General features: G+C 31.7%; 1 protein-coding gene across 1 annotated transcript in view; it reads left to right on the forward strand.

Moving 5' to 3' along the window:
* LOC141334939 (citron Rho-interacting kinase-like) overlaps window positions 1–27966 on the forward strand; it is a 55894-nt gene that overhangs the window by 17773 nt on the left and 10155 nt on the right. The window contains exons 7-9 of the mRNA XM_073840162.1: window positions 17216–17321; window positions 19151–19294; window positions 21120–21239. Coding sequence (XP_073696263.1) covers window positions 17216–17321; window positions 19151–19294; window positions 21120–21239 — 370 coding nt within the window. The remainder of the gene's footprint in view (window positions 1–17215; window positions 17322–19150; window positions 19295–21119; window positions 21240–27966) is intronic.

The raw sequence follows: 27966 nt of genomic DNA on the forward strand, positions 1-27966 counted from the left end.
CAGTTCTTATGATCATAATGCATAAAACATTACTGTAATATTTTTTTAATCAAATTTTTTAACCGAATTTTCCCAATTCTCATTACTGCAATTCAAAAATATTTCTCATTATTGTGATGATTTTATATTTCCCCCAATTCTCATTAATATAATGTAAGCATTTGTTACATAAATACGGCAATATTTGTTTTATTTTTTATTTAATTTCTTCCTGTTCTTATGATCATAATGCATAAAACTCATTACTGTAATATTTTTTAATCTCATTTTTTAATTGAATTTTCCCAATTCTCATTACTGTAATTCAAAAAATCTCATTATTGTGATATTTTATATTTCCCCCAATTCTCATTAATATAATGTAAACCTATCATATTTGTTTTTTATTTCATTTCTCCCAATTCTTATGATCATAATGTAATAAAATAATTCTCATTACTGTAATATTTTCATTTTATTGTGTAATTTCTTTTTCAATTTTAAATTCATTTTAATCGAATTTCCCCAATTCATTATTATAATGCAAAAAATAATTCTCATTACTGTGATATTTAAAAAAAAAATTCATTTTATATTTAATTTCCCACAATTCTCATTACTTATGCATAAAACTCATTACTGTAATATTTTTTTATTCATTTGTAATTTCATTTAATTTTTTATTTTCCCTCAGTTCTCATTACAATAATGCAAAATAAAATTAATTACTGTGACATTTTCATTTAATTTTTAATTTCTTTATCATTTTTAAATTAATTTTCCTCCAACTTTAGTGACCATCATGCAAAACAATTCTCATTACTGTAATTGTTTTAATATAATTTGTTTTTAAATAAATTCTCATAACTGAAAAAAATTCATTGATTAATTTCATTTCCCCCAATTGTCATTACCATTATGCAAAAAAATTCCCCAATTCTCAGTGCTATATTACATGTCTCATTATTATTCTCATTAATACATGTTTTTGTTTTTACTCCATTTTTAATGTAATTTTCATTATTCCCCCAATGTTATTTTTATTTTCCCTAAATTCTCATCACCATGCAGAAAAATGTCATTGCTGTGATGTTTTTTAATATCATTGATTTAATTTTCTTCTTTTTTCCCCGTTTTACCCCAGTTCTCATTACAATAATGCAAAAAAACAATTCAATACTATTATTGTGAATTATTTCAACATAATTGGTAGTGGTTGTTGTACAGTTTTTAATTAGTTGATTTGCCATTATTGCAACAGTTATTTTGAGTCAATGACTCTGAAGTAAAACATCTGGATGCATTACAGTAATGAGTTTTGTGTGTGACGTGCTGCTCAGTGATTCCCTGTTTCTCTGAATGCATTCAGGCGTGAGTTTATTGTTACGTGTGGCTCTGTTCCTGCGTGCCTTAAGATCATGATGTGTCGAATAAGGTGAAGGTCTCGGTCCGGAATCTGATCCGAGATGAGCCATAAATAACACATTTTTTTCCCAGGAGCTGAAGGGAAAGGGAAAAAGAGAGAGGGTGAGGCAAAGCTTCATAACGTTAGTCAGAATGAGAATGAACCCAGAATGCATTTCTATGGTAACCAGGATTCGTTTCCTTCCCACGCTCCCCCTCCATCTCTCTCCACCCATTCATATTCTTATTCTCTCTGTAATCCTGAAATGCGTATTTGTCCAGCCATGTGTCATGTTGTTGCCGTCTCCTTCATATAGCATTTCCAGCACCATGAAATCCGCCGAACGCAACACAAACGCTCTAGCAGAGGAGCGTGGGAATGTTAATGCAGAAGCGCAGCTGCTTATTGGTGGACGGTATCCTCTGGAGATGCGCTGCAATATGAGAGCGCTGGATCTGTCTTGAAAAACAGAACATCTGTAATGAGCGATCCGGTCGTAAACCACCCTCACTGCGCTTCACTGATGCACGCTTCAGAAATGCATGCATTATGTCTGCAGTAGGTGTGTTGTGTTGTGTTGAGCGCTTGTCGTGACATTATTCATGTAATGCACATCTCTTTCTTAAACACAGTCACAGCCATGCATTCTATTTGCGCTGCACATCTTACGAGTGCATTTATCAGCCAGTGCAATAAAAAACATGCATTTATCAACCAGTGCAATAGGAAAAACATGCATTTATCAGGAAGTGGATTAGAAAAGCATGCATTCATAAAGCAGTGCAATAAAAAAACATGCATTTATCAGCCAGTGTGATAGAAAAACATGCATTTGTCAGCCAGTGTGATAGAAAAACATGCATTTATCAACCAGTGCAATAGGAAAAACATGCATTTATCAGCCAGTGTGATAGAAAAACATGCATTTATCAGCCAGTGTGATAGAAAAACATGCATTTATCAACCAGTGCAATAGGAAAAACATGCATTTATCAGCCAGTGTGATAGAAAAACATGCATTTATCAGCCAGTGTGATAGAAAAACATGCATTTATCAGGAAGTGGGTTAGAAAAACATGCATTGATAAAGCAGTGCAATAGAAAAACATGCATTTATCAACCAGTGCAATAGAAAAACATGTATTTATCAGGAAGTGGATTAGAAAAAAATGCATTTATCAGCCAGTGTGATAGAAAAACATGCATTTATCAGCCAGTGTGATAGAAAAACATGCATTTATCAGCCAGTGTGATAGAAAAACATGCATTTATCAACCAGTGCAATAGGAAAAACATGCATTTATCAGCCAGTGTGATAGAAAAACATGCATTTATCAGCCAGTGTGATAGAAAAACATGTATTTATCAGGAAGTGGATTAGAAAAAAATGCATTGATAAAGCAGTGCAATAGAAAAACATGCATTTATCAACCAGTGCAATAGAAAAACATGCATTTATCGGGAAGTGGGTTAGAAAAACATGCATTGATAAAGCAGTGCAATAGAAAAACATGCATTTATCAGCCAGTGTGATAGAAAAACATGCATTTATCAGGAAGTGGGTTAGAAAAACATGCATTTATCAACCAGTGCAATAGAAAAACATGTATTTCTCAACCAGTGCAATAGAAAAACATGCATTTATCAACCAGTGCAATAAGAAAAACATGCATTTATCAGGAAGTGGATTAGAAAAACATGCATTTATCAGGAAGTGCATTAGAAAAACATGCATTTATCAGGAAGTGGATTAGAAAAACATGCATTTATCAGGAAGTGCATTAGAAAAACATGCATTTATCAGAAAATGCATTAGAAAAACATGCATTGCAAAAAAAGCAGTGCAAAAAACATGGATTTATCAACCACTGCAATAGAATACCTTGCATTCATAAAGCAGTGCAATAAAAAAAACATGCATTTGTCAGGAATTGCATTAGAAAAACATGCATTCGTAAGGCAGTGCAATAGAAAAACATGCATTTATCAGGAAGTGCATTAGAAAAACATGCATTTATCAGAAAGTGCATTAGAAAAATATGCATTTATCACAAAGTGCATTTGAAAAACATGCATTCATAAAGCAGTGCAATAAAAACATCCATTTATCAGGAAGTGCATTAGAAAAACATGCATTTATCACGAAGTGCATTTGAAAAACATGCATTCATAAAGCAGTGCAATAAAAAACATGCATTTATCAGGAAGTGCAATAGAAAAATGTGTTCATAAAGCAGTGTAATAGAAAAACATGCATTTATCAGGAAGTGCATTAGATAAACATGCATTCATAAAGCAGTGCAATAAAAAACATGCATTTATCAGGAAGTGCAATAGAAATACATGTTCATATAGCAGTGCAATAGAAAAACATGCATTTATCAGCCAATACAATAAAAAAACATGCATTCATCAGGTAGTGCAAAAGAAAAACATGTTAATGCAAGCAGCGTATCTCAAGTATCTTATTGTAGGATTGTTGATTTACAGTCCAGTTGTGTTTGATCAGGTTGCATTTTTACCTTTACATGTCACCTTTGTGTTTGCTCAGGCCTGTCATTCAATTCAATTCATGACAAAGATGCTGCATCATGCGCTTTCCTTATTAACAGATTGACTAGGACAAGATCTGTCACAGTAATTGGGTAAAAATGTCTAGTGAAATGTGCATTGGAAATCTGGAAATATCAGAGGTTTTAAAGGTGAAGCATGTCATTTTTGTCACTGACATCACCAAACAGCACTGCATAAATAATGACTGTTTTCAAACAGGTTTCCTGATTTATCCCGGTGTCAACAATCAAATAGTCCTGCCCCAAAACTTACACTATTGGTTGAATTCCTGAGCTTTCTGTAGTGAATATCAAAAGGTCAGCTACACTGTAAAACATTTATTTTGTAGACAAAGCGAAGATTATCTGCATAAATTTTGCAAGAGTATATTAAATACTTGTGTGTGAGTGCTTGTGTAGAGTAAAACTTCAAGTCTCATTAACAAACTCATTGTCATGTTTTTAAAATTTTATTAGCCCTAGATTTTATTATAATGGGTGGGGGGGGGGGGACTAAATTACTGTAATGTTTTTATTTTTTATCCTCTTTCTTTCCCCTCAATTTCCACTATCATAATGCAAAAAAGCTCATTATGGTCATGTTTTTCTTATTTAAATTGGTTCCAGTTCTCAATATCGTAATGCAAAAATTCTTATGTTTTTATTTTATTTTTTAATTTTAATTTTCATATCTTCCCCCAAATGTCCTTTACCGTAATGCTAAATATAATGTAAAATATTTTATATAAAATTATATTTTTCTTTCAAAAATAAACAAGAAATTATGACAGTGTTTTAGTGGTATTTAAAAAAAAAAATTAACGTCGTAATATTTTGAGAAATTACAAGAAAAAAGTTGATGAGAATTCGAGAATAAAGTCTAAATGGTTTGAGAATAAAGTCGAGATACTTTGGGAATAAAGTCGGAATATTTCGGGAATAAAGTCGAGATACTATGAGGAAAAAAAGTAGAAATACTTTGGGAATAAAGTCGGAATACTTTGGGAATAAAGTCGAAATACTTTGGGAATAAAGTCGAAATACTTTGGGAATAAAGTCGAAATACTTTGGGGAAAAAAGTAGAAATACTTTGGGAATAAAGTCAAAAATTCTTATGTTTTTATTTTATTTTTTAATATTAATTTCCATATCTTCCCCCAAATGTCCTTTACCGTAATGCTAAAATAAAATTAAACAAGTACAACAAGGTAGTGATTGCTGTAGTGTTTTATTTTGCAGATTTTAATAAAAATTGCAGTAATGAGCATGACTCAAAAGAACATCTAGATGCATTATAGTAATAAGTGTGCATGTAACTCTTTAGGATGTATTTTAGAGCCATTTACACACTAGTGAATAGCGTTATTCAGATATTGAATATGATGTGCACAGCGCTAGCAATGCCAAGGTCATTGGTTAATTTCCCAGGGAAATGCATGAACCGATCAAATGTAAACCTTGAATGCAATATGAGTCACTCTGGATAAAAGCATCTGCTTAATGCATGAATGCAAATACATTAATCCCATCGATTTGTAACTGAAATACAAATGTAAGCCATCTATATCTCTACAAATGTCAGCGTTGACAGCAAATCAGCCAACATTTGTTATCTGAGAACTAATTGAATCCCAAAACAAAGCGAAGCGCTCTGCTGTTTTCATAATGTTTTAAACAGCAGCGATCGCTGCATGCTCTTTAATCGCATTTAACATTTTACCCTATTGTGTAGTAAATACACATTAATGATATGATGTATGTCACGCTGAAGTATCTCTAGAGAGACGGCTTGTTTTCGGTTGAGTCAGTGCTCTAATTGGAGCGTTTCCTGTCTGCTGCAGGTTCATACTGTAATGATCGTCCGAGAGTAGGTGGTTTTCTCTTCTCTCTGTGACTCACGCTTCGTCTGGCTGACAGGATGTACAGGTGCATTGCTGCTTGGATAATTAAAAGGCCAACTGGTTTATCAGTAAATGAAAAGTTTGTCGAATAATGAGACTTGTGTCGACATCTCTCTGTTCACGCAGTATTTTTCTATGCAGAATCCAGCTTCTAAAACATGTTTTCTTTGAGTAAATGAGGACAGAATTGTAATCGTTGGCAGGGTGGAGTGTTAGAGCACTTTATCTGGCGTCTGGATTTCAGAGCTGTGATTTCACGCCGCAAGCGATGGTATCGGTTTTGGTTCCAGCAGAAATTTTCACGGCTTCACCCCAACAACCCTCTGATTATCTGAAGTATTTTTATACGGTGCTTTATGATTCTGACCATATCTGATCTGGAAATAGTGATAGGATGGTTTTCTTCTATTCTTCTGTTAATATGTGGATGGCTGCTGACATGTTAGGCAAGTTTTATCGCATCGATTTAAAGTGGGTGACTCACTTTAGCCACCCCAACACACTGAGTAGATTTAATTCTTTGCATGCTGATTTAAAAACATACTAGTGTTAGCAACTGAATCTGCTTTTATGTATTATTGCAGTTATTATAAATAGGATCAAGCATATCCATATTAAATTTGAGCTTAGCAAATGTGAATTTTCTGCCATCTATTCACGTTTTTGCATGAGTTGATTTTAAATATGCATGACACATTCAAAAATTGTTTAGATTAAGCACTTCGAAGCATTGCGTTTAGGCTTTCAAATAAGATTCTTATGAATAGCAAATGTGTGCAAGTTTGTATTTGTACAGACGCCAATGGCTTGCGTGAATTAGTAATAGTTTGATATTAATGCTATAATTGAATTCCACCTGAAACCTCTATTGATGTTTGCTAATGTTAAATATTTAATGTATATAATATATATAATGTAAAATATTTTATATAAAATTATATTTTTCTTTCAAAAATAAACAAGAAATTATGACAGTGTTTTAGTGGTACTTAAAAAAAAAAAAAGATTAACGTCATAATATTTTGAGAATAAAGTCGAAATTACAAGAAAAAAGTTGATGAGAATACGAGAATAAAGTCGAAATGGTTTGAGAATAAAGTCGAGATACTTTGGGAATAAAGTCGAAATCCTTTGGGAATAAAGTCGAAATCTTTTGGGAATAAAGTCGGAATACTTTGGGAATAAAGTCGGAATACTTTGGGAATAAAGTCGAAATACTTTGGGAATAAAGTCGGAATATTTCGGGAATAAAGTCAAAAATAATTTGGGAATAAAGTTGAGATATTATGAGAAAGAAGTAGAAATACTTTGGGAATAATGACGAAATACTATGAGAATGAAGTCGAAAGACTTTGGAAATAAAGTTGAAATACTATGAGAAAAAAGTAGAAATACTTTGGGAATAAAGTCGAAATTCTTTTGGGAAAAAAGTCAAAATATTTTTGGGAAAAAATATGAATACTTTGGGAATGAAGTCGAGATACTATGAGAATAAAGTCGAAATACTTTGAGAAAGTCGGAATGCTATGGGGAAAAAGTTTTATAGAGAATTACAAACAATGTGTTTTAAAATAATGTTTTTTTTTCACACTCTTTAATGTGGCGTGACAGATCGCTGTATTCATGTGAATCAATTGTGTTTTCACTTACAACGAGACATTTGTTTCATTAAATTATAGCCTACTGCTTTCTTTGTGAAAATTCCACCACCTACTCAGCAAAAACCTTGGTGGCATCCAACCTTTCATTCCTTACGTGTTTAATTAAAAACAACAAAAAAACGTATTCAACTTTGAAGTAGGCTCGTTATATATGACAGGGGTTATATTATTGTCTTTTCTGAGGTTTATAACATGAAGTGACTATTCACAAGCTGTTTTATTCACGGTATAATGCAGTAAATGATTGCACATAATATTTAACGTCTTCCATTCATTGTTTAGTGCGCCAGACACCCAATGATTCTGTGCTTCGTTGCTTTTAATATAAAACAGCTCAGCTTTCAAATTCAGTTTTATCACGAAATGCAAATTATGAATGTGTTTTTCCTCTTAATTTCAAGTTTATAGCAAGATATATAAGTAAAGGAACATCAGAAGGCATGAAAAAAAAAAAAATTATAGCCTAATTTAATGAAACTAATGTCTTCTTATAACAGGAAAGATGATCGACTCACATGCCACTTAAACTGAAGCGAATACAGTGATCTGTCACACCACATTAAAGAGTGTGAAAAACACATTATTGTAGGATATGTTGTTTTTGTTTCACTACAAAACTGACAGATTTTAAAAGCTGAGACTTTGGAATATCTCCCAGTGCTCTCAATCTGGGCCATTTGTGTGCAAAATAGGCAAGAATATACTCTCAAAATATTATAGCTTTAGTTTCATAATTGCTGCAAATATATTGTCGAAACATTTTGACTTTATTCTCTAAACATTTCAAATTATTTTTTTGTAATTTTGACTGTATTCTCAAAATATTTTTTACTTTATTTTCATAATATTTTGACTTTTTTTTCCATAATATTTTGACTTTATTCTCATAATATTTTGACTTCTCAAAGTATTTCCATTTTATTCTCATAGTATTTGGACTTTACTCAAAATATTTTGACTTTATTCTCATAATATTTTGACTTCTCAAAGTATTTCCACTTTATTCTCATAGTATTTGGACTTTACTCGAAATATTTTGATTTTATTCTCGAAATATTTAAACTTTATTCTCCTAATATTTTGAATTTACTCTCTAAATATTCTGACTTTACTCTCAAAATATTTCAGCTTTATTTTGAAATATTTCGATTTTATTTTCATAATATTTAGACCTTACACTGGAAATATTTTGAATTTACTCTTGAAATATTTTGACTTTTTTTCTCAAAATATTTTGACTTTATTTTCATAATATTTCGACTTTACTCTCTAAATATTCTGACTTAAGATATTTCAACTTTATTCTTGAAATATTTCAACTTTATTCTCCTAATATTTCAATTTTATTCTCCTAATATTTAGACCTTAAGCTCAAAATATTTTGACTTTACTCTCGAAATATTTTCCGACTTTATTCTCCTAATATTTAGACTTTACTCTCATAATATTTAATCTTTATTCAAGAAATATTCCAACTTTATTCTCAAAATATTTTGACTTTACTCTCGTAGTATTTTTGTTTTATTCCCGTAATATTTAGACTTTATTCTCAATTTCGACTAGGATATGACACTATTTGGTTGAGATACAACTAAAATCATGTTTAAACTTGTTCAAATGAAATTTTTAGCCATGCACATTACTTATAAAAAATTAGTTTTTATATATTTACAGTAGTAAATTTACAGAATGGAATTATATTTTAATGATTTTGTCAGAAAAAAAAAAATATATATATATATATTTTTTTGCCCCATAAAACGTATTTTTGGCTATTTCTACAAATATACCCATGCTGCTGGGTTTTGTGCTCCAGGGTCAAATATTGGAAAAAACAAAAGTTTGCTCTGATAGAAAAAGCATCTGCTATGATCATAAATACAAACATTTCTTCACTTGTTTCTCCTGTCATGATTTTCTTAGTATGTGTGAAGACTAGCGATTTGGACTGAAGTTCATCAGCTGATTCTGTGCGCATGAAATCTGTAACAGAGATTGCCTGCCACACTTGTTTGCCTGACCTTTCTCGATGGCGATCGATGTAGCGCAGCATGTGAGAGCGCAGCAGGTTGACAGTGTCGCCGCAGGAACATCGGGAGAACATTTACCGAACATAGGCTATGAGTCAGCCTCGTCTTTGTCCGTCAGCCGCGCTAAGAATAGCCGATGTAGGAATGCATCAGCGCTCCAGCAGATCAATAGCTACTGTATTCACAGAATGCGTAAGTGTGTTTACATCCGCCGCAGATGCCGAGGGTTAGTCAATGCGACTGCCGCCCACTTCAGGCAAAAAGAGCAAGATGCTCTGACGCGCTCGTGCCAGTTTGCACACGATGACGTGCTCGGATGATCGGTAGCTCGATATTAATGCTGTAATAATTGCATTCCACCTGAAACCTTTATTGGCGCCGGCTAATGTGAAATGTAACTCTCAAAGTTCAGCGGAAGATTTTCCCATTGCTGTTTATTTTTCCCATTCATCTCTGAGAATCTCTTAGAGCACATTCTCAAAGGGCTCAGTTTGAAATGCATAGCTTATAATTACAGTTTGAGCCCAAACACACGCTCCCCATAATCGAGCCGGTTGTGGGCCGTTCTGATCAGACCCCTGGGACGCGTCGGTTTCTCCAAAGGGAAGTCTGTAAGCGCTGGGTAATGGACTGCTTTACAGCAAACAGGCAGAACCTCTAATCTGGTTAGACCCCACTGGTATGATGCCGTGGAAAGAATATTTAGAGCTGGGCGTGTTTGTGTGCATTTAGACGCTCTCGAGGGGGTCCGGATGTGTCTGCTTTACCATTTCACAGTTCCTTCAGTTGCGTTTTGATAGGAGGACACGTGCCTTCATGCTCCTGTAATCATAATTACGCCTTTACGATTTGGAAATGCAGACAGAATTATTGCACAGATGCAAAAATTCACTGTATAATGTGGATGGTCACAGAATCTTGGATGAATAACTCAAAAGTAGGTTTGTAGAGTTAATCAAATTGTGTTATCTGTCAGTTTTTAAGCTATTTATGTATAAACCTGCGTGTTGTATGTACTTCTGTAAGTAATAACAGTAAAAGTAGTTATGCCGTTTAATAAAACATTATTTTTTTTAAAGGAATATCACAATTTTTGGCTGTTTCGAAACTAATTTTGTTTTAGTTATAGTTATTTTAGTACTACAGGGTAAACTAAATTAAAATGAGAATTTTTGTTTTGGTAATTAGCTGAAATGAAAGTTTTTTTTTTTACCTTTTATTTTATTTCAGTTATTGTTTATTTTGTTTCAAATAGTGGAAATGGTATTTTATGGTTTTAATTTTCTTTCAGAATTAATTTTAGGTAACTAATATCCCTGCTGCCAACTACTAGAACTAATTACTCCTCACTTACCAGACTGTCCAGCAGTCTTATAATAATAATAATAATAATAATGCATTTTATTCATCACATGCTTTTCTTAACCCAATTGCTAAGTCTTGGATTCAGATGTATTTTTCACATTTCAATACTCTTTAATAGAGAACCATGAACCAAACCAACTGACTCTGTGGTGAATCACAACCTTTTGATGGAAATAATTCTTTGAACATCTGAAAATAAGACGAAGACTGTCTGCTAAACACGGTTAATGATCTACAGCTCTCATTCAAGGTAAATGAAGCTGAACTTCCATTAGAAATGCATCTAACTAGATTAAACGAGTAGTTTGCGAATGTAGGCAGACTGACTGGATTACATCAGACGCAGTGCTTCATGGGAGTGGGTGGTCACCACCGAGCCTTCTTTCTGTTTCCATGGCAACAGTCACTTCTCCGATTATTGGATGTCTCTTTAGGATTATGGGTTGTTTAGTGTATTCACCAGCAATTTGGCTTTCAAACATGATTGATGGTCATAAAATGTGTTTCTACAGAAGCTGAGCATCCTCAGAATCTGGAATCATGAAAGGTTTATACACTACAGCTCTCTCTACAGAGGAAATGAATGTGTTTGTTGTTGTTGTTTTTGGCTTCTGGTGCCCTAGTGTCGTGTTCTGCACAGATGTGAGACAATTCACAAATAATGCTATCTAAAATGTCAGTAGTTTGTACTAAGACTTGTGAAACCAGACTCTGCTTTTGCATGTATGCATTTGGCAGACGCTTTTATCCAAAGTGACTTTAGATAAAATTTATAGGAGTTCATGCATTTCCAAGGAATTGAAACCCATGATGTATGCTGTTTAAAAATACATTACAAAGCATTAAATTAGTTTTTACCCTGTATTATGTTGTTTTCTGTAGGTAAAACTGAAGTTATTGTATTGTTTTTCTGTTTACTGCTACTTTATAAGTTACTTTGAAACAATCTGCACATAAAATAAAAATAAAAATAAAAAAGGAAAGTAAATCCAATATTGACTTAAATTATCATACTATACTAGGGATGCGCCAAAGGCCAATTACCATGTTTTTTCCCCCATGTATTTCTATTTTGTCAAATTTTTTCTCTATTGCATAAATTAAATATCCAAAATGTGCTTTTTTACTTGCTTGTCTTGCTTTTCACAACAAAAAAAAAAAAAAAAAATTACAAAATAACGATTTAAAAATATTTACTTAACACTGAACTTTTGTAAAATTCTAGTAGACATAGTCTACCAACAAAGCACAATTTAACTTAAAATAAATAAGTTAGTAAAATAATATTCTTTGGCCATTTTTAAGACCCCCTTCTTGAATCAGGCATGTGTTTTAAAATGAACAAATAAATGCAGCCTTGCTGAGCAAAGGAGAATGTTAGAATAAATGTATTAATAGAGCTGTTGAAATGATTGTTAGCATTATTTTTGACAACAACAGTAAAAAATGACAATACTAACATTTATGAATGTTGACTTTTTTTTATTTTGGCGGAAACCCACAAGAAGACCTAAGTCCTACTTTTTGCTGACAGCAGCAGATTTCTGAATGATTGTCATCTTTGGGCTTTGAACCCTGGCTAAGGAGCTGCTGCAGCGCTGTCAGAATAAATACAATTGGTGCGTGAATTAGACAACATAATGTTCTGTAGTTTATTTACTGATGGATGATTTCAGTCATCATACAGTAACCTTTCTCTTCTCATGAAGACATACGATGTGACACTAAACAGTCTCTCGCTGTCGCTGCTTGGTATGATTTTTGTGTTTTTCTCAGACAGTTTTAAATGCTTCCACACTGACCACATGTTTGCTGCATTAGTGCACGCCTCTATTTGATCACGTCACATCATTGTTCATTATCATTTATTCTGCCTTTTCTCTTATTTGGACGAACACCGAAAGAGCTCTTTTTTTTTTTTTTGTTGCTCTTTTTGGCCGAATAATTTCGGTTGCCGAACATTTGGTGCATCCCTATACTATTATATACTATGATGTGTTATTCTGTACTGTTCAGAGCTCAGTTCTATAGTATATTTGCTCATCAGAGCTATTTGGAGCTGACAGCATCGATAAATGCCCATCTTTCTTCATTCTCTACGATGCAGGAAGAGCTGAAGTTGGGAATTTATCCAGCTCAGGAAATGGACAATGAAACATTGTGAGGGACACACCATATCAGCCCTTCAAAGAACTAGAAAAGCATGGCCAAAATTCTCTTGTCTCTATTTTCAGACGTCTCCTTTAGCAGGAAACAATAAGCGGACTGAACAGTTTGTGCACATAAAATACTGTTGACGGTTTCTCTGGGATTTAAGCTCAGTTTAAAGGTCTTTAGGACTCGGCGGACGAGCTGTCAGAACGACGGTCAAAGCAAATATTCACGAGTCGCTGCGATTGGTTCATCTTCCCCTCCGCTGCAGTATTTTTGTCAGTTTCATTCTCTCTCTGTCTCCGTTAGTAATGTCTGTTGTGATTGTGCTGCGGCTGGGATTTCACTCTTTATTTTTGGAACACGTTTATCCGTCAGACAACATTTCGTCAGTCCTGAATCACTGACATATGATGCATGTGGGAGCTTGTGTTGTTTCCTGTCTTTGTTGGTTTGTTCTGAGGTTCATGTGTCTTTTTATACTGTCGTAGGCGGTCGGTTCTCTATATTCAGGAGGTTTTTTGTGTCTGTGAGAAGTTTTCAGCTGAAGTGCATTATTACTTTGCTTCCTGAAGAGCATCTGTGATGCTTCCCAAAAATTGCTCATCAGATTTTGACCCAAGCAGGAGAGTGAGTGTGGGAGGAGTCTATTGGTTTGACTGACCAATGGCAGGCATAGGGCGGAGTCAAAGGGGTGGGAGGAGTATTTGGGAAACCTGTGTGAAAACATTCATTATAGTTTTATTTTAAGTTGCTTAATAGAGTAATACTTGAATTTAGGGCTGGGCGATATGGCTGAAAACTATATCACGATATCAGTGTTTCATATCGGTCGATATCGATAATTATTGATATTTTTATGACCCATTTAAAATAAGGACCAGGAGAAAAATATATTACACTCAAGCATTTTTATTTTAAACTTAACCTGCCTCTGATCATAATCCCCTCAGTTATTAAGACAGAAATGTCAACAACCATGGAAAACTCAAATAATTAAAATGTAAACATAAGTCTAAAGTCACAATATACACTTAATTATCTCTTAATCCTCAATTCAAACCCCATTCATTGTCGATGAAGTGAATGGTCAAGCTAATGTATGGCCCAGAAGTATGGCTTGACCACAGGTCAGAGGTTGTTGCAAAGTACTTGGCTGATCATATTTATTTCTGCACAGATTGCTGGTTGCCAGTAGCCAACATTACTTCTTTCCCGGTACTTTAGCCTATACTTTGTGTAATAACAAAAATATTTATTTAAGTGAAAAAATAAGTCCAAAACTTTCAACATTTTGAACAATAGGGCCTTACAATCTTTTTTTTTTTTTTTTCAGAAATTCTTGTTTTAATTTTTCTGATAATCAAATGAAAGCAAAATCACAGATTTATTTTTAAAAATAAAAATAAACAGAGCTTTACTGTTAAAATTAATACATAGAAAAATTATATTCAGTTAAAAAAAGGTTTAAAAATAATAGTATTTTTTCAACAATTAAGTGGTGACTCTTTATTTTATTTTTTATCATACATATTGTTTTATGTAAATTATTTAAATGTGAACATATAAACACCTACATTATACTGTACAGTAATACAAGACTAATATGGTTCTGTCACATTTTAAACCGTACTTTTATTTTGACAGGTTTCCTTGAAGTTTCAGTGTGTAATACAGTATGAATGATGCTAGTTTCACTAATGAAACGGTAAAATTGATAAAAAGTGACACTCACAGCAGCTTTGGAGATTTTTGTCTGTTCATGTGAGATGCAAAGGCCAAAAATTAGCGGGAGCGTCACGTGTGCTTCAGTATGCGTGTAAGTTAGTGAAAATAAAACGCGTCTCCTCCATTCATACACATAGAGCATAGAGATATAGAGGCAAACGGGAACATGCAGGATTCATATTGAAACGGTCTTTTTGCATTTCTGTTTTCACAGACACTAGTCCATATCGCGATCTGAATTAATTAACAGACCAACTTTTGATTTATTGGTCCAAAAATCGACGAATTCCGCGGCATTCCGCCCTATAGTAAAGTGCGTTTTTATGAATGGAGTCCGCGATCCCGTCTGTGAGGAGACATTGTAAACGCGCGATCATGTAGAGACAGAAATCAAATGCCGTCGTGTAAATAAGATAAATAACATAAGGCTATTTAGTTTGTTTAATACAACAACATGAACCTGTTCTGTAGGAAAGATAACCTTAACTTCTATTGTGATCTGGCGCTATGAACAGTACGTTAAAGGGGGGCTGGGCGGGCCAACGAAGAATACAAAATATCGAACCTTTTATCGAACACATTTTATATTGATATCGATCTCTTGTCTATCGCGATATATATCGTTATCGTTTTATCGCCCAGCCCTACTTGAATTTGACTTTGAAATTTAAGGCCTGGAAAACCTTTGAAAATGGCAATATTCCTGAAGAGGTACTTGAAAAGTGCCTAAATTATTGAAAGACAATGTATCTATGAAATAAGTCTTCAGTTTTGTCAATAAGCACATATCTTTTCAAGCAAAATTCACGCCATTCTATATATATATATATATATATATATATATATATATATATAGTATTATTGCATAATTTATATAAATCTATTTCACTTAGAATTTTAGAATTTGACAAAGAAGACTAAAGTGAGAATATCAAAAAAAGTAATTTCTTGAAACTCATGGAATCTGTTTGAACCCTGTTTTGTGTTTTTTCTTCACAATCTTTCAGTCTTGGGTTTGCATATATTTTTGATCTTTTTAAGGAAATTTTTCCATTTTCGCGATTTTACAAAGCTCTATTATAATCGGTGAAGCTAACTTTTTGCACTGGTTCCAAGTGCCTTTTTTCTTAGGTGCACCAGCACAAAAGTTAGGTGAAATTGGAAAATTTCAACCACATTGCATTTAGCACCGCAGTTTTACAAGTCCACTTGTTGACGGTTGTATTAAATCAATATCACATTTACAAACTCCCTTAAAAATTATTAAAAGCTGTCACTCATCTTAGTTCGCAATCTTACAAAGCTCTATTATAATCAGCAAAGCTCTCTCCACTGCACAATCAGTCTCTTAGTTACACCCTCTCTACACTTTGTTTATGAAAGGTTTGGTGAGATATGTCTGTGATGCATTACTCAATGTTGCTCAACTTTGAAGCTTCACTCAGTGCAAGCACAAATACGCAGATCGGGTCAGTTGCACATGGTGCTCCTAAAATAATACGCACGTAGTGGTTTTCAGTCGCAAATGCGAGTGAAATCGTCACACTGTAGAGCCCTCAATGATGTCCTCAACATTTAAAGAGAAAGGAGAGGTCAACTTCCTGTTTTACGTGAGCAAATGACATCATTGAACTGATGAAAGAGCACATGTTAATTATGCTGTTACAATGAGTAATTACAGTTCAGTTCGGAAACTGCAGTAATTTGATTTGCAGAAATGTGCAGAACTCAAACAAACTCACACGTGTGTGTAAATAAAGGACAGTTGTAGTGGAGTTATTACCCTCCGGCCTGCCTTGGGGTTCTGGTGTAATCAGCACTTTGTGTGTGTGTGTGTGTGTGTGTGTGTGTGTGTGTGTGTGTGTGTGTGTGTGTGTGTGTGTGTGTGCACTTCTGCACTCAGCACTTTCGGCTGTAATGAGCCGATGTCTAATGGCGGAGACAGAGAACTCAGAGTTCAGATCTCTGAGCAAGACAGAAGCGTTATATTATGAAATGAAAGACTGCAAGTCAACGATTGTCTTGATGTGATGTGTCCATGTTAATGAACTCAAATGTAGAAAAAACTCAACTGCATGCATTTTGTTTTGACAATCTCTGTTTTCATTTCTTTGTGGTATTGTGACACTTGTGGTTCGCGTTCCTGATGAAAATGTTCCCTTACATCTAATTCGTGTCACTTTAATTAATGGACACCATTTAAAGATGATGTTGTTTGGTTATGAGTGAATGAATTCACATTTGCATGAAACTAATGGAGGGTGTAATGAATGCGAAAGGCTGAGCAGACATGCGCATGTGCTATTCACTACATTCCCAGTAAGAAGCTAAACAAAACACAGTACTTCAGGCTTTTTCGTGGAGATTTATAATTAGATGAGTGTTGTAAACATGCAAGTCTGTTATAGTTCTAATCAGGTGTTTTTTTTCTTTGTGTCGTCAGGACGGTTGGCGCAGGGCTCAACTCTCCTGCCAAGACCAACTCCATGGAAAAAAAACTGCACCTTAAAAGCAAAGAACTACAAGACACTCAAGACAAATGTCACAAGGTAAGAGCACAGAAATGCCTGATAAACATACAGTTAATGCAAGGTAAACTGCATCAACACCAACTCGTTTCTCAATGAAATTCACATGTACAATATTACATGTGCAATGGATGGTGATGGAGTGCACCAGAAACAACATTAGAAGTTTTAAGATGCATTTGTTGTTGGCTAATTGTAGGGCTGGGTGTTGGCAAATTTTACACTTTAATAAACCTATGTTCCGATTCAGTCTTGATTCAGTTTGTTATTGATTATTTTGGATATATATGGGGGGCTTATACATTTACAATAAATGTAAACTATACAGGAAACCCTATGGAAGCCTGTTTATGCCAGGATTTTTTTATCTCACAATTTAGAAATTTTTCATTGCAAATTCAGAATTGCAATTTTATCTCACAATTCAGACTTTTTGAGAAAATGCGAGTTTACATTTGCATTTATATCTTGTAGCTTTGCATTTATATTTCACAATTCTGTACTTTCATCTCGCAGTTCTGAGAAGAAAAGTCAGAATTCTGAGTTTTGCATAATTTCATATTTATTTAAGCTTTTTTTCATGTTAAATTATGGCACATTTATTTATTTGCATAAATGCATAATTCATAAAAATAAATATGCAAATAAAAAAATAAATGAAAGAATAAAAATAAAGTTAAAAAATAAATGCAGAAAATAATTAATAAAGTCAAAAAATAATAAAAATGTATTTTGTGACTTTGTTTGTATTACTTCCTGTATTTATTTCCTTCATTTTAACTGTTTTTAAAATCTTTTGTTTCATTCATTTTTAATTTAATTTTATATATATTTATCTATTTTTCATGCTTATCCTTGCCTATTTTTTTTATCTCACAATTCAGACATTTTTCATTGCAATTTTCAGAATTGCAATTTTGTCTTAGAATTCAGACTTTTCTTATCAGAATTGCAAGTTTACATCTGAATTTATATATTGCAGCTTAGCATTTATATTTCACAATTCTGTACTTTCATCTGAGAAGAAAAGTGTACCTGTAAGAAGTGAAGTGTTACTGTAATAATAATGGATAAAATTAAACGATTTGTATACAAATATTTAAAGCATTTTTATAATAATAACTTTATAACAAGCTTTTGATATAATTATATTTATGCCTCAATTTGTTGCTGGAAGAGAAACATTTAAAAAGTGGCTGTAATAAAGACATTGATGTTTGATTTTTTTAATTTTTTTTTTTTACATATAATGTAAAGTAAAAATATAATGAATATGTAACATATTGCATATATTTATCAAAATGCTCCTTTCTAGAGTTGAAGTTGTTCTAGCTGACTAGATATGAGTTTATGGACATTTAATGGCTTTCCTGAGGTAAATGACATTGTTCACAAGCTGTTTTATTGACATCTTTCTGTGGTTGAAACATTGACTGATTGTTTAAATGAGATATTATTTATAATTGTTCTGTTTCTTTCAACATCTGATGTTCATTCATGTGCATTTGGTGCTATAACTAGTAGTAAAGAGATCACTTCACATGCAACTACAGTCATCTGTCATGCCACATTTAAGAGCATCAACCACATTTATTGTTTGCATTTTGTGATAAAATTGACAAAGTTCAGAAGTAGCGTGTTTACGAATGGCTAAAAGATTGATTTAAGAATCAATATTGTTTCATTAAAATGAGAATCAATTAAAATTGATCAATTGATATGGTCAACCCAGCTCTGACAAATTGAGTAAAGAGTCTGGAAGTCTTAGTTTTATGGTTGTGTTGTTGGCGTTGTCTGAGCACTGCTGTAAAATGCATTTAGACCTGGTGCTTATGTTTGTGGCCGCTCAGATGGAGCAAGAGATCTCGCGGTTTCAGCGTAAGATGACTGACCTGGAGTCAGTCCTCCAGCAGAAGGATGTGGAGCTCAAAGCCTCCGAGACCCAGAGGAGCATCCTGGAGCAGGACCTCGCCACCTACATCACCGAATGCAGCGTGAGTAATGCTCTAATCATAATGCACTTTATTTAGAGACGAGCAATCTGTGCTTTAAATGAGTAGGCGCAAAGGCCAGTAAACTAGGGATGCATTGATTTAAAGCATTACTCCACTTCCAAAATAAAAGTTTCCTGATAATTTACTGTCCCCTGTGCCATGCAAGATGTTCATGTCTTTCTTTCTTCAGTCAAAAAAAAGGAAACATTCTAGGATTTGTCTGCACTGTACTGGACTTCAATAGTAATCAATGGATTGAAGGTTAAAAATGCAGTTTCAGTGCAGCTTCAAAGGGCTCTATACGATCCCAGCTGAGGAATAAAGGTCTTATCTAGTGAAATGATGACATGTTGGCAAAATATACCCAAAAATTTAATAATAGAAAAATAAATAATGCAATAAATGACTTGCTAAAACAAATGCATAATTTTTAATTGAATTTAGTCCTGACTTTATTTTTGTATTACTTCCAGTATTTATTTCCTTTATTTTGACTGTTTTTCTTTCTTTCTTTCATTTTTTTAAATTTAATTTCATATTTATTTAACCATTTATTTCTGTGTTTAAATGGATAATTTATTTATTTATTTACTTATTTGCATAAATGCATAATATATAAAATTAAATATGCAAATAAAAAATAAATGAAATAATACAAATAAAGTAAAATAATAAATACAGAAAACTATTAAAGTCAAAAATAATAAAAAATTATTTTTACTAAATTTAGGACTGAGCAAGTGTTTAGTCCTGACTTTATTTTTGTATTACTTCCGGTATTTATTTCCTTTATTTTAATTGTTTTTTTAAATTCATTTTTAATTGAATCTCATATTTAAGCATTTATTTCCATGTTTAAATAATGGCACTTTTTTATTTTTTTTATTTGCATGAATGCATAATTCATAAAATTAAATATGCAAATAATAAAATAAATGAAATGATACAAATAAAGTTAAAAATAAATACAGAAAATAATTAATAAAGGCAAAAATAATAAAAATGTATTTTTTACTAAATTTAGGATTAAACACTTTGCAAGTGTTTAGTCCTGACTTTATTTTTGTATTACTTCCTTTATTTTTAACTTTTTTTTATCCTTTCTTAATTTATTTAATTTTTAATTTCATATTTAAGCATTTATTTCCATGCATAAATCCATAATTCATAAAAATAGATGTGCAAATAAAATAAATGAACACTTTGGAAGTGTTTAGTCCTGACTTAATTTTTTATATTACTTCCTATTTTAATTTCTTTTATTTTACCAGTTTTTTTATTTTATTTTATTCTTTTTTTATTCATTTTTAATTAATTAATTATTTATTTATTTAAGCATTTATTTTCATGTTTAAATAAGGGCACATTTATTTATTTATTTGCATAAATGCATAATTCATAAAAGAAATAATTCAAATATTAGTTATCACTCGTCTAACTGCTAGTTGTTTAGGTTATGGACTCGTGAGAGTGTACTTTCTCTCTGACAGCAAGACTTTATCAGTACACATTCTCTGATGGCCATTATCTACTGTTTTATATCTAAAACAGCAAAACTGACTGGATTTCATATCTGTGCTCTTGATGCTCTGTCTTTAATGCAAATACACCTGCTGATAAAAGCACTCTTGGCACGCTGTTCAATTTTTGTTCTGACCTTGTGTTTCGAACCGCCACTGCATCTCAACATAACAGACGTGTGTGTGTGTGTGTGTGTGTGTGTGTGTGTGTGTGTGTGTGTGTGTGTGTGTGTGTGTGTGTGTGTGTGTGTGTGTGTGTGTGTGTGTGTGTGTGTGTGTGTGTGTGTGTGTGTGTGTGTGTATAGAGTCTGAAGCGCAGTCTGGAACAGGCTCGTGTTGAAGTGTCACAGGAAGATGATAAAGCTCTCCAGCTCCTCCATGACATCCGAGAACAGAGCAACAAACTCCAGGAGATCAAGGAGCAGGTAAACCAATGCATTTCACCACACCATTACAGTGAGATACTTCACTTTAGTACAGAAAACGCTAACATTATTTACTATTTAATATTTGCTTATTGGCTGTTTATTAGTACTTATATAGCACATATTGTATGATTATTAATGCATCCAGATTTAAATCTTTTAAAGCAGTAGAGAAGCTAAAATAATGACTTTTAGTGCCATATTAAAAAAAACATTAGGAGATTAAAATAGAGATTAGAATAAAGTAGAAATGTTTCGAGAATAAAGTGGAAATGCTACGAGAATTAAGTTGAAATACTATGAGAATAATTTTCACAAAGAAAACGGACTTCTTTCGACTTCATTCTCATAATATTCAGATTTCAATCTCGAAACATTTCCACTCAAAACATTTTGATTTTATTCTCGTATTTCGACTTTATTCACAAAACATTTCAAATTTATTCTCGTAATTTTGGCTTTATTTTCAAAATATTTTGACTTTATTCTCGTAATTTTGACTATTCTCGAAATATTTCAACTTTATTCTCATAATTTTGCCTTTATTTTTGTAATTTAAATGTTTTTCGTAATATTTCAACTTTATTCTCGTAATTTTGATTTTATCTTCTAAATATTTCGACTTTATTCTCGAAACATTTGACTTTATTTTTGAAACATTTGACTTGTAATTTAAATTTTATTTCTGAAATATTTCAACTTTATTCTCGTAATTTTGACTATTTTCAAAATATTTTGACTTTATTTTTTTAAACATTTTGACTTTTTTTCTTGTAATTAGATTTTATTTTCAAAATATTTCGACTTTATTCTCGAAACATTTGACTTTATTCTCGGAATTTAGGTTTTATTTTCAAAATATTTCAACTTTATTCGCAAAATATTTTGACTTTATTCTCAGAATTGTTACTATTTCTGAAATATTTCGACTTTATTCTCGTAATTTTGACTATTTTCCAAATATTTTGACTTTATTTTTCTAAACATTTTGACTTTTCTCGTAATTTTGAGTATTTCCGAAATATTTCGACTTTATTTTTTGAAACATTTAGACTTTTTTTCTTTTAATTTAGGTTTTATTTTCAAAATATTTCAACTTTATTCGCAAAATATTTTGACTTTATTCTCAGAATTGTTACTATTTCTGAAATATTTCGACTTTATTCTCGTAATTTTGACTATTTTCCAAATATTTTGACTTTATTTTTTTTAAACATTTTGACTTTTTTTCTTGTAATTAGATTTTATTTTCAAAATATTTCGACTTTATTCTCGAAACATTTGACTTTATTCTCGGAATTTAGGTTTTATTTTCAAAATATTTCAACTTTATTCGCGAAAAATTTTGACTTTATTCTCAGAATTGTTACTATTTCTGAAATATTTAGACTTTATTCTCGTAATTTTGACTCTTTTCTAAACATTTTGACTTTTCTCGTAATTGAGTATTTCCGAAATATTTCAACTTTATTTTTCGAAACGTTTAGACTTTTTTTCTTTTAATTTAGGTTTTATTTTCAAAATATTTCGACTTTATTCGCAAAACATTTTGACTTTATTCTCAGAATTGTTACTATTTCTGAAATATTTCGACTTTATTCTCAGAATTGTTACTATTTCTGAAATATTTCGACTTTATTCTCGTAATTTTGACTATTTTCCAAATATTTTGACTTTATTTTTCTAAACATTTTGACTTTTCTCGTAATTTTGAGTATTTCCGAAATATTTCGACTTTATTTTTTGAAACATTTAGACTTTTTTTCTTTTAATTTAGGTTTTATTTTCAAAATATTTCGACTTTATTCTCGAAACATTTGACTTTATTCTCAGAATTTAGGTTTTATTTTCAAAATATTTCAACTTTATTCGCGAAAAATTTTGACTTTATTCTCAGAATGGTTACTATTTCTGAAATATTTCGACTTTATTCTCGTAATTTTGACTATTTTCAAAATATTTTGACTTTTCTCGTAATTTTGAGTATTTCCGAAATATTTCAACTTTATTTTTCGAAACATTTAGACTTTTTTTCTTGTAATTTAGGTTTTATTTTCAAAATATTTCGACTTTATTCGCAAAACATTTTGACTTTATTCTCATAATTTTGACTATTTTCAAAATATTTTGACTTTATTTTTTGAAACATTTCGACTTTATTCTTGTAATTTAGATTTTATTTTGAAAATATTCCGACTTTATTCTCGAAACATTTGACTTTATTCTCGTAATTTCAACTTTATTTTTGAAATATTTCGACTTTATTCTGAAACATTTGACTTTATTCTAGTAATTTAGATTTTATTTTTAAAATATTTAAACTTTATTCTTGTAATTTGGACTGTTTTCAAAATATTTTGAATTTTCAAGCATGCAAATGTTTAAGCGGCAAATAAGCATTTTTGAGTTGTATCATGTACAGTTAGTACCAGTTAAGTGTAAAGGCTGATATTTGAGTGTAGATATTCATCAAGTAAATACTATTGAATAAGTACATGGTCGCACACATTCCTGATTACATGAAGTCCGCATCAGTCATCGGTCCGACGGCGTCCTGCAGCGCCTCCATTAGCTCGACTTTATCAGCCGTTCATTTGCAGAACTGAATCCCGTAATTGAGGCCAGGCTGAGGAGACTCGTCTAAACGCCGGCTAATCGCAAATCATCACGCATCATTAAGTTCCTCCACAAGCAAATCGTGTTGCTTTTTCCTTGGTTTCCAGGTTTATGGGTGTTCTTCCTTTGCGTGTGTAGTCATTTGTTCAGTATAATGTCCTGTCAGTGACTGTGTTACACAAACATGTGTTACAGTGTAGGATGTTGGTCTTGGAAAAAGATTTCTGACAAACAAACATAGTTTTTTAACCATTAGTCCATTAACTAGTGCTAAAATGATGGGTTAATAGGTTGATAACAAACAGGTTGTTCCAGGTCCATAAAGCTGTTGATTCAGGAACAGTCTTGAGTAGCATGGGTATATTTGCAGCAATAGCCAAAAATACATTGTATGGGTCAAAATTATCGACTTTTATGCCAAAAAACATTAAGATATTAAGTAAAGATCATGGTCAATGAAGATATTTTGTACATTTCCTACAGTAAATATATGAACACTTAATTTTTGATTAGTAATGTGCATTGCATTTGAACAACTTAAAAGGAGATTTTCTCAATTTTTTTGCACCCTCAGGTTCTAGAGTTTCAAATAGTTGTCTCTCAGACAAATATTGTCCTATTCTAACAAACCATACATCAATGGAAAGTGTATTTATTGAGCTGTCAGATGTTCTCAGACAGTAAATCACCATTGTGTATTACTTGTTTCATCACTAGTCTGGCTTTAGTTAATTATATTAGTCAGAGCTCATCTCTACAGACACGTCAGCCGAAGATCTTCGCTCAAAGCTGCTTTGATTCAGTCTTTTATGAGGAGGATGAATCTGTGACTGTCTTGTGAGACAAGAGAGCGGGAGATGCTCATTGGACGTGTCGTTTCCATGGAAACAGCCGTAATTGTTTATTATCTCTGGGTCATTGTGCAGGATTATAATGGAGGGTCATTTTAAGCGTAATACTAATATGAAGCGCTAGCATCTTATTCAGCATCTTTTTGTGTTTTTCCTGACTTAAGAGTACATGAGCTCTGCTGACTTTTTTCAGGGTTCGTACAAGGTGCTTAAAGTGCTTGAATTTGACTTTTTGAAGTTTAAGTTTACTTGAAATGAGCTTGAATTATTGAAAAGAATTATTGAAAGACAGTTCAAAAACATCATACTCTTTTCGCTTATTTCAGTTGTTGTCAGAAAATAATAAGCTAAGCAAGTATAGTAGTTTTTTTACTTTTGAGAAAAACCATTCTCATATCATATACAAGCAGAAACGAAAATGCAGCAAGCTGTCAAAATAAAAGATTGGTTTAACTTGACAGAAATATTACTTAATGTAATGATAGTGCTACTGCTACTAATAAGCATAATATTAAAACAATATTTACCAGAAAAAATATTTACCAGAATTTATTTACAAGACAAATTGTAAACACACAAGACAGTATTTCTGGGGAAAAAAAATTATAAAAAAATAAATAAATAAATAATTCTTTATAAAAATCTAAGAAAACTTTATAAATTAATTAGATTTGTTTTGGATTATTAAAATGCAATGAAACTATTAAAATTAAATGCAGAAAATTAATAGAAACAGATTCACAGAATTTGATAAATAAAATATTTTATAGTGCCTTAAAATGTAATTGTTAAACTTTCAAGAAATTGCTGTTAAATTGTGTATGTTTCATGATTTTAATTAATTAGATATGCTTTTTGATTAATATTTTTATGAAACTATTAAAACAGAGTCTAGAAAAATTCAAAATGGGATAAAATTGATTTTGAAAAAAAATTAGTGGAATTTGGGAATAAAACATTTTATAGGGCCCTATTTATTCATTTGTGTCAGTTTTTATTTTATTATATTTGTTCTTTAGTTTGTTTCTTGAATCTATGTTCTTATTAATAATAACGATAAAATAGACAAATAAAGATAAAATAACAAAAAATTACTTTATCATGGTATAAATTGTTGTTGTGAAATAAAATGACTATATCATGAAATAAAATCGGGCTTTTTCAGTTTAAAGTAACTATAACCTCCATTTGCATCATCTATTATTCATTTACTTGATACATACACATACATGTGTATGTAGAAGAGCCACTTTTTCCTGAACACAGACTATAGATGTGACAGCTAGTAAGCAATGGTTTATTAAGTCAAAATGGGTTTTATTATTAATTGGATTTAGTCTGATTGTTGATATGATGGGAAAACAGCTCAGAAGTGCAGATCGTCAGGCAAACATAACGCTGTTTGAGTTGGTTCTGTGTATTTGTGAATGAACATGAGCTCAAGGCATTATAGGGAATAATATTTCACTCACTGAACTAGAAACAAGAATTAGTGGATAATCCTGTGCTGGCAAACCTGTGTCGAGATCGTTTTTAAACACTGAGCATGCTGGGATCTGAGAACGGCTTTGTCAAGATTTACAAAGAAAACTAAGCCATCAGATTGAGAGAGATCTTTGTTTTGGGTGTTTTCTGTTTGCCATTGCTATCTATACATCTAGCCATTGTCTGAATACTAATTCTTATTAGATCTCATGCACTCATTACTACAGAATTGTATTATATCATAAAATACTGTAATATGCTTTTTATTTAAATAAGCACACAGCTGTTCAGAAGTGGGATTGGTACTTCGTCTCTTCTGCTCACCAAAGCTGCATTTATTTGATCAAAACACAGTAAAATTGCTAAATATTTTTGTAATTTAAAACACCAGTTTTCTATGTGAATATTTGTAAAAAATTATAATTTATTTCTGTGATCAAAGATGAATTTTCAGCATCATTGATCCTTCAGAAATCATTCTAATATGCTGATTTGCTACTTAAGAAACATTTCTGATTATTATCAATGTTGAAAACAGTTGTGCTGCCCAATATTTTTGCGGAAAACATGATACATTTTATTTTAAGGATTCACAGATGAATAGAAAATTCAAAAGATCAGCATTTAGTTTAAATAGAAACTTCTGTATCATTATAAATGTTTTTACTTTCACTTTTGAGTAATTTAGTGCGTCCTTGATTAATAAAAATATATAGTGTATCCTGTAGCTTGCAACATTTATTAATTAACATTTAATAATTAATTTTGGACACACGACTTAATGTTTTTTTTTTTGTCAAATATTATTTAAAAAAAACAAAAAACAATATATCTTTTTTTAATTTATTTTTTTGTTTTGTTTTTATTTATTTATTTATTTTTATTTTTAAATTTTTTTTTTATTATTTTTTTTATTTTATTTTTTTTTATTATTATTTTTTTTTTCCCAATTGTGCCAATGAATGATTCTCAGTTTTTTATTTTTAAGAAAAACTGACGTTAAGAATGGAATGGAAAAAAAAAACAAATGTTTTTCTTAAAAACAAGCTGAGAATCATTCCTTGGCACAATTTGATTTAAAAATCAAATCAAATTCAATTCAATTAAAATAAAAAATATATTGTATTTTTAATAATTAATAATTGACTAAAATAAAAAAATAATAAGTCAAATGTGTCCAAACTTTTGACTAGTAGTGTATCTGTGTAGAGCTAGATCTTTTGCCCATCTGAAGAACATTAAATGTTGTTTGCTTGATAATAACTGTGATTACTAAAAGGCCTGTGTTGAATATAAGTGTTTATTAAAGTGCTGGACATTTTGTTCTCGTTTCGTTGAAGTAATTATACGTCTTACTGGTGGATGTCTCAGCAGATCTGGTCCACGGCACAGCCTTCACTGTCAGTGTCCTCCGATCAATATCAGCCGATTTAATCTCAAGATCCTCCTTTAACAATCAGTCCCTTCGCGCTGATCTCTGACACAAACACACACAAAATAAGGGCTGCGTCTTTAAAAAGCATGTTGTTTCTTTGCATCTCTGAAAGAAGTGTCTGAGATGATCACAAATGCAATAAATGCAATATATAATAGCTGATTCTAAGCCATTTAAATGCATGCATTTTAAAGTAGGATTATTTAAATATAACCAAATAGATTAATAGTAATAACAAATAGCTAATAAAGTATGCTATGACTTTTTGAGTCCAGAAATCTTACGTTTATTTTATGTATGACGCAAAATATGCGCCGCATTACTAAATTAGTTTGTTTAC

This window comes from Garra rufa, chromosome 5, assembly GCF_049309525.1.
Source record: "Garra rufa chromosome 5, GarRuf1.0, whole genome shotgun sequence".
NCBI classification, from domain to species: Eukaryota; Metazoa; Chordata; class Actinopteri; order Cypriniformes; family Cyprinidae; genus Garra; species Garra rufa.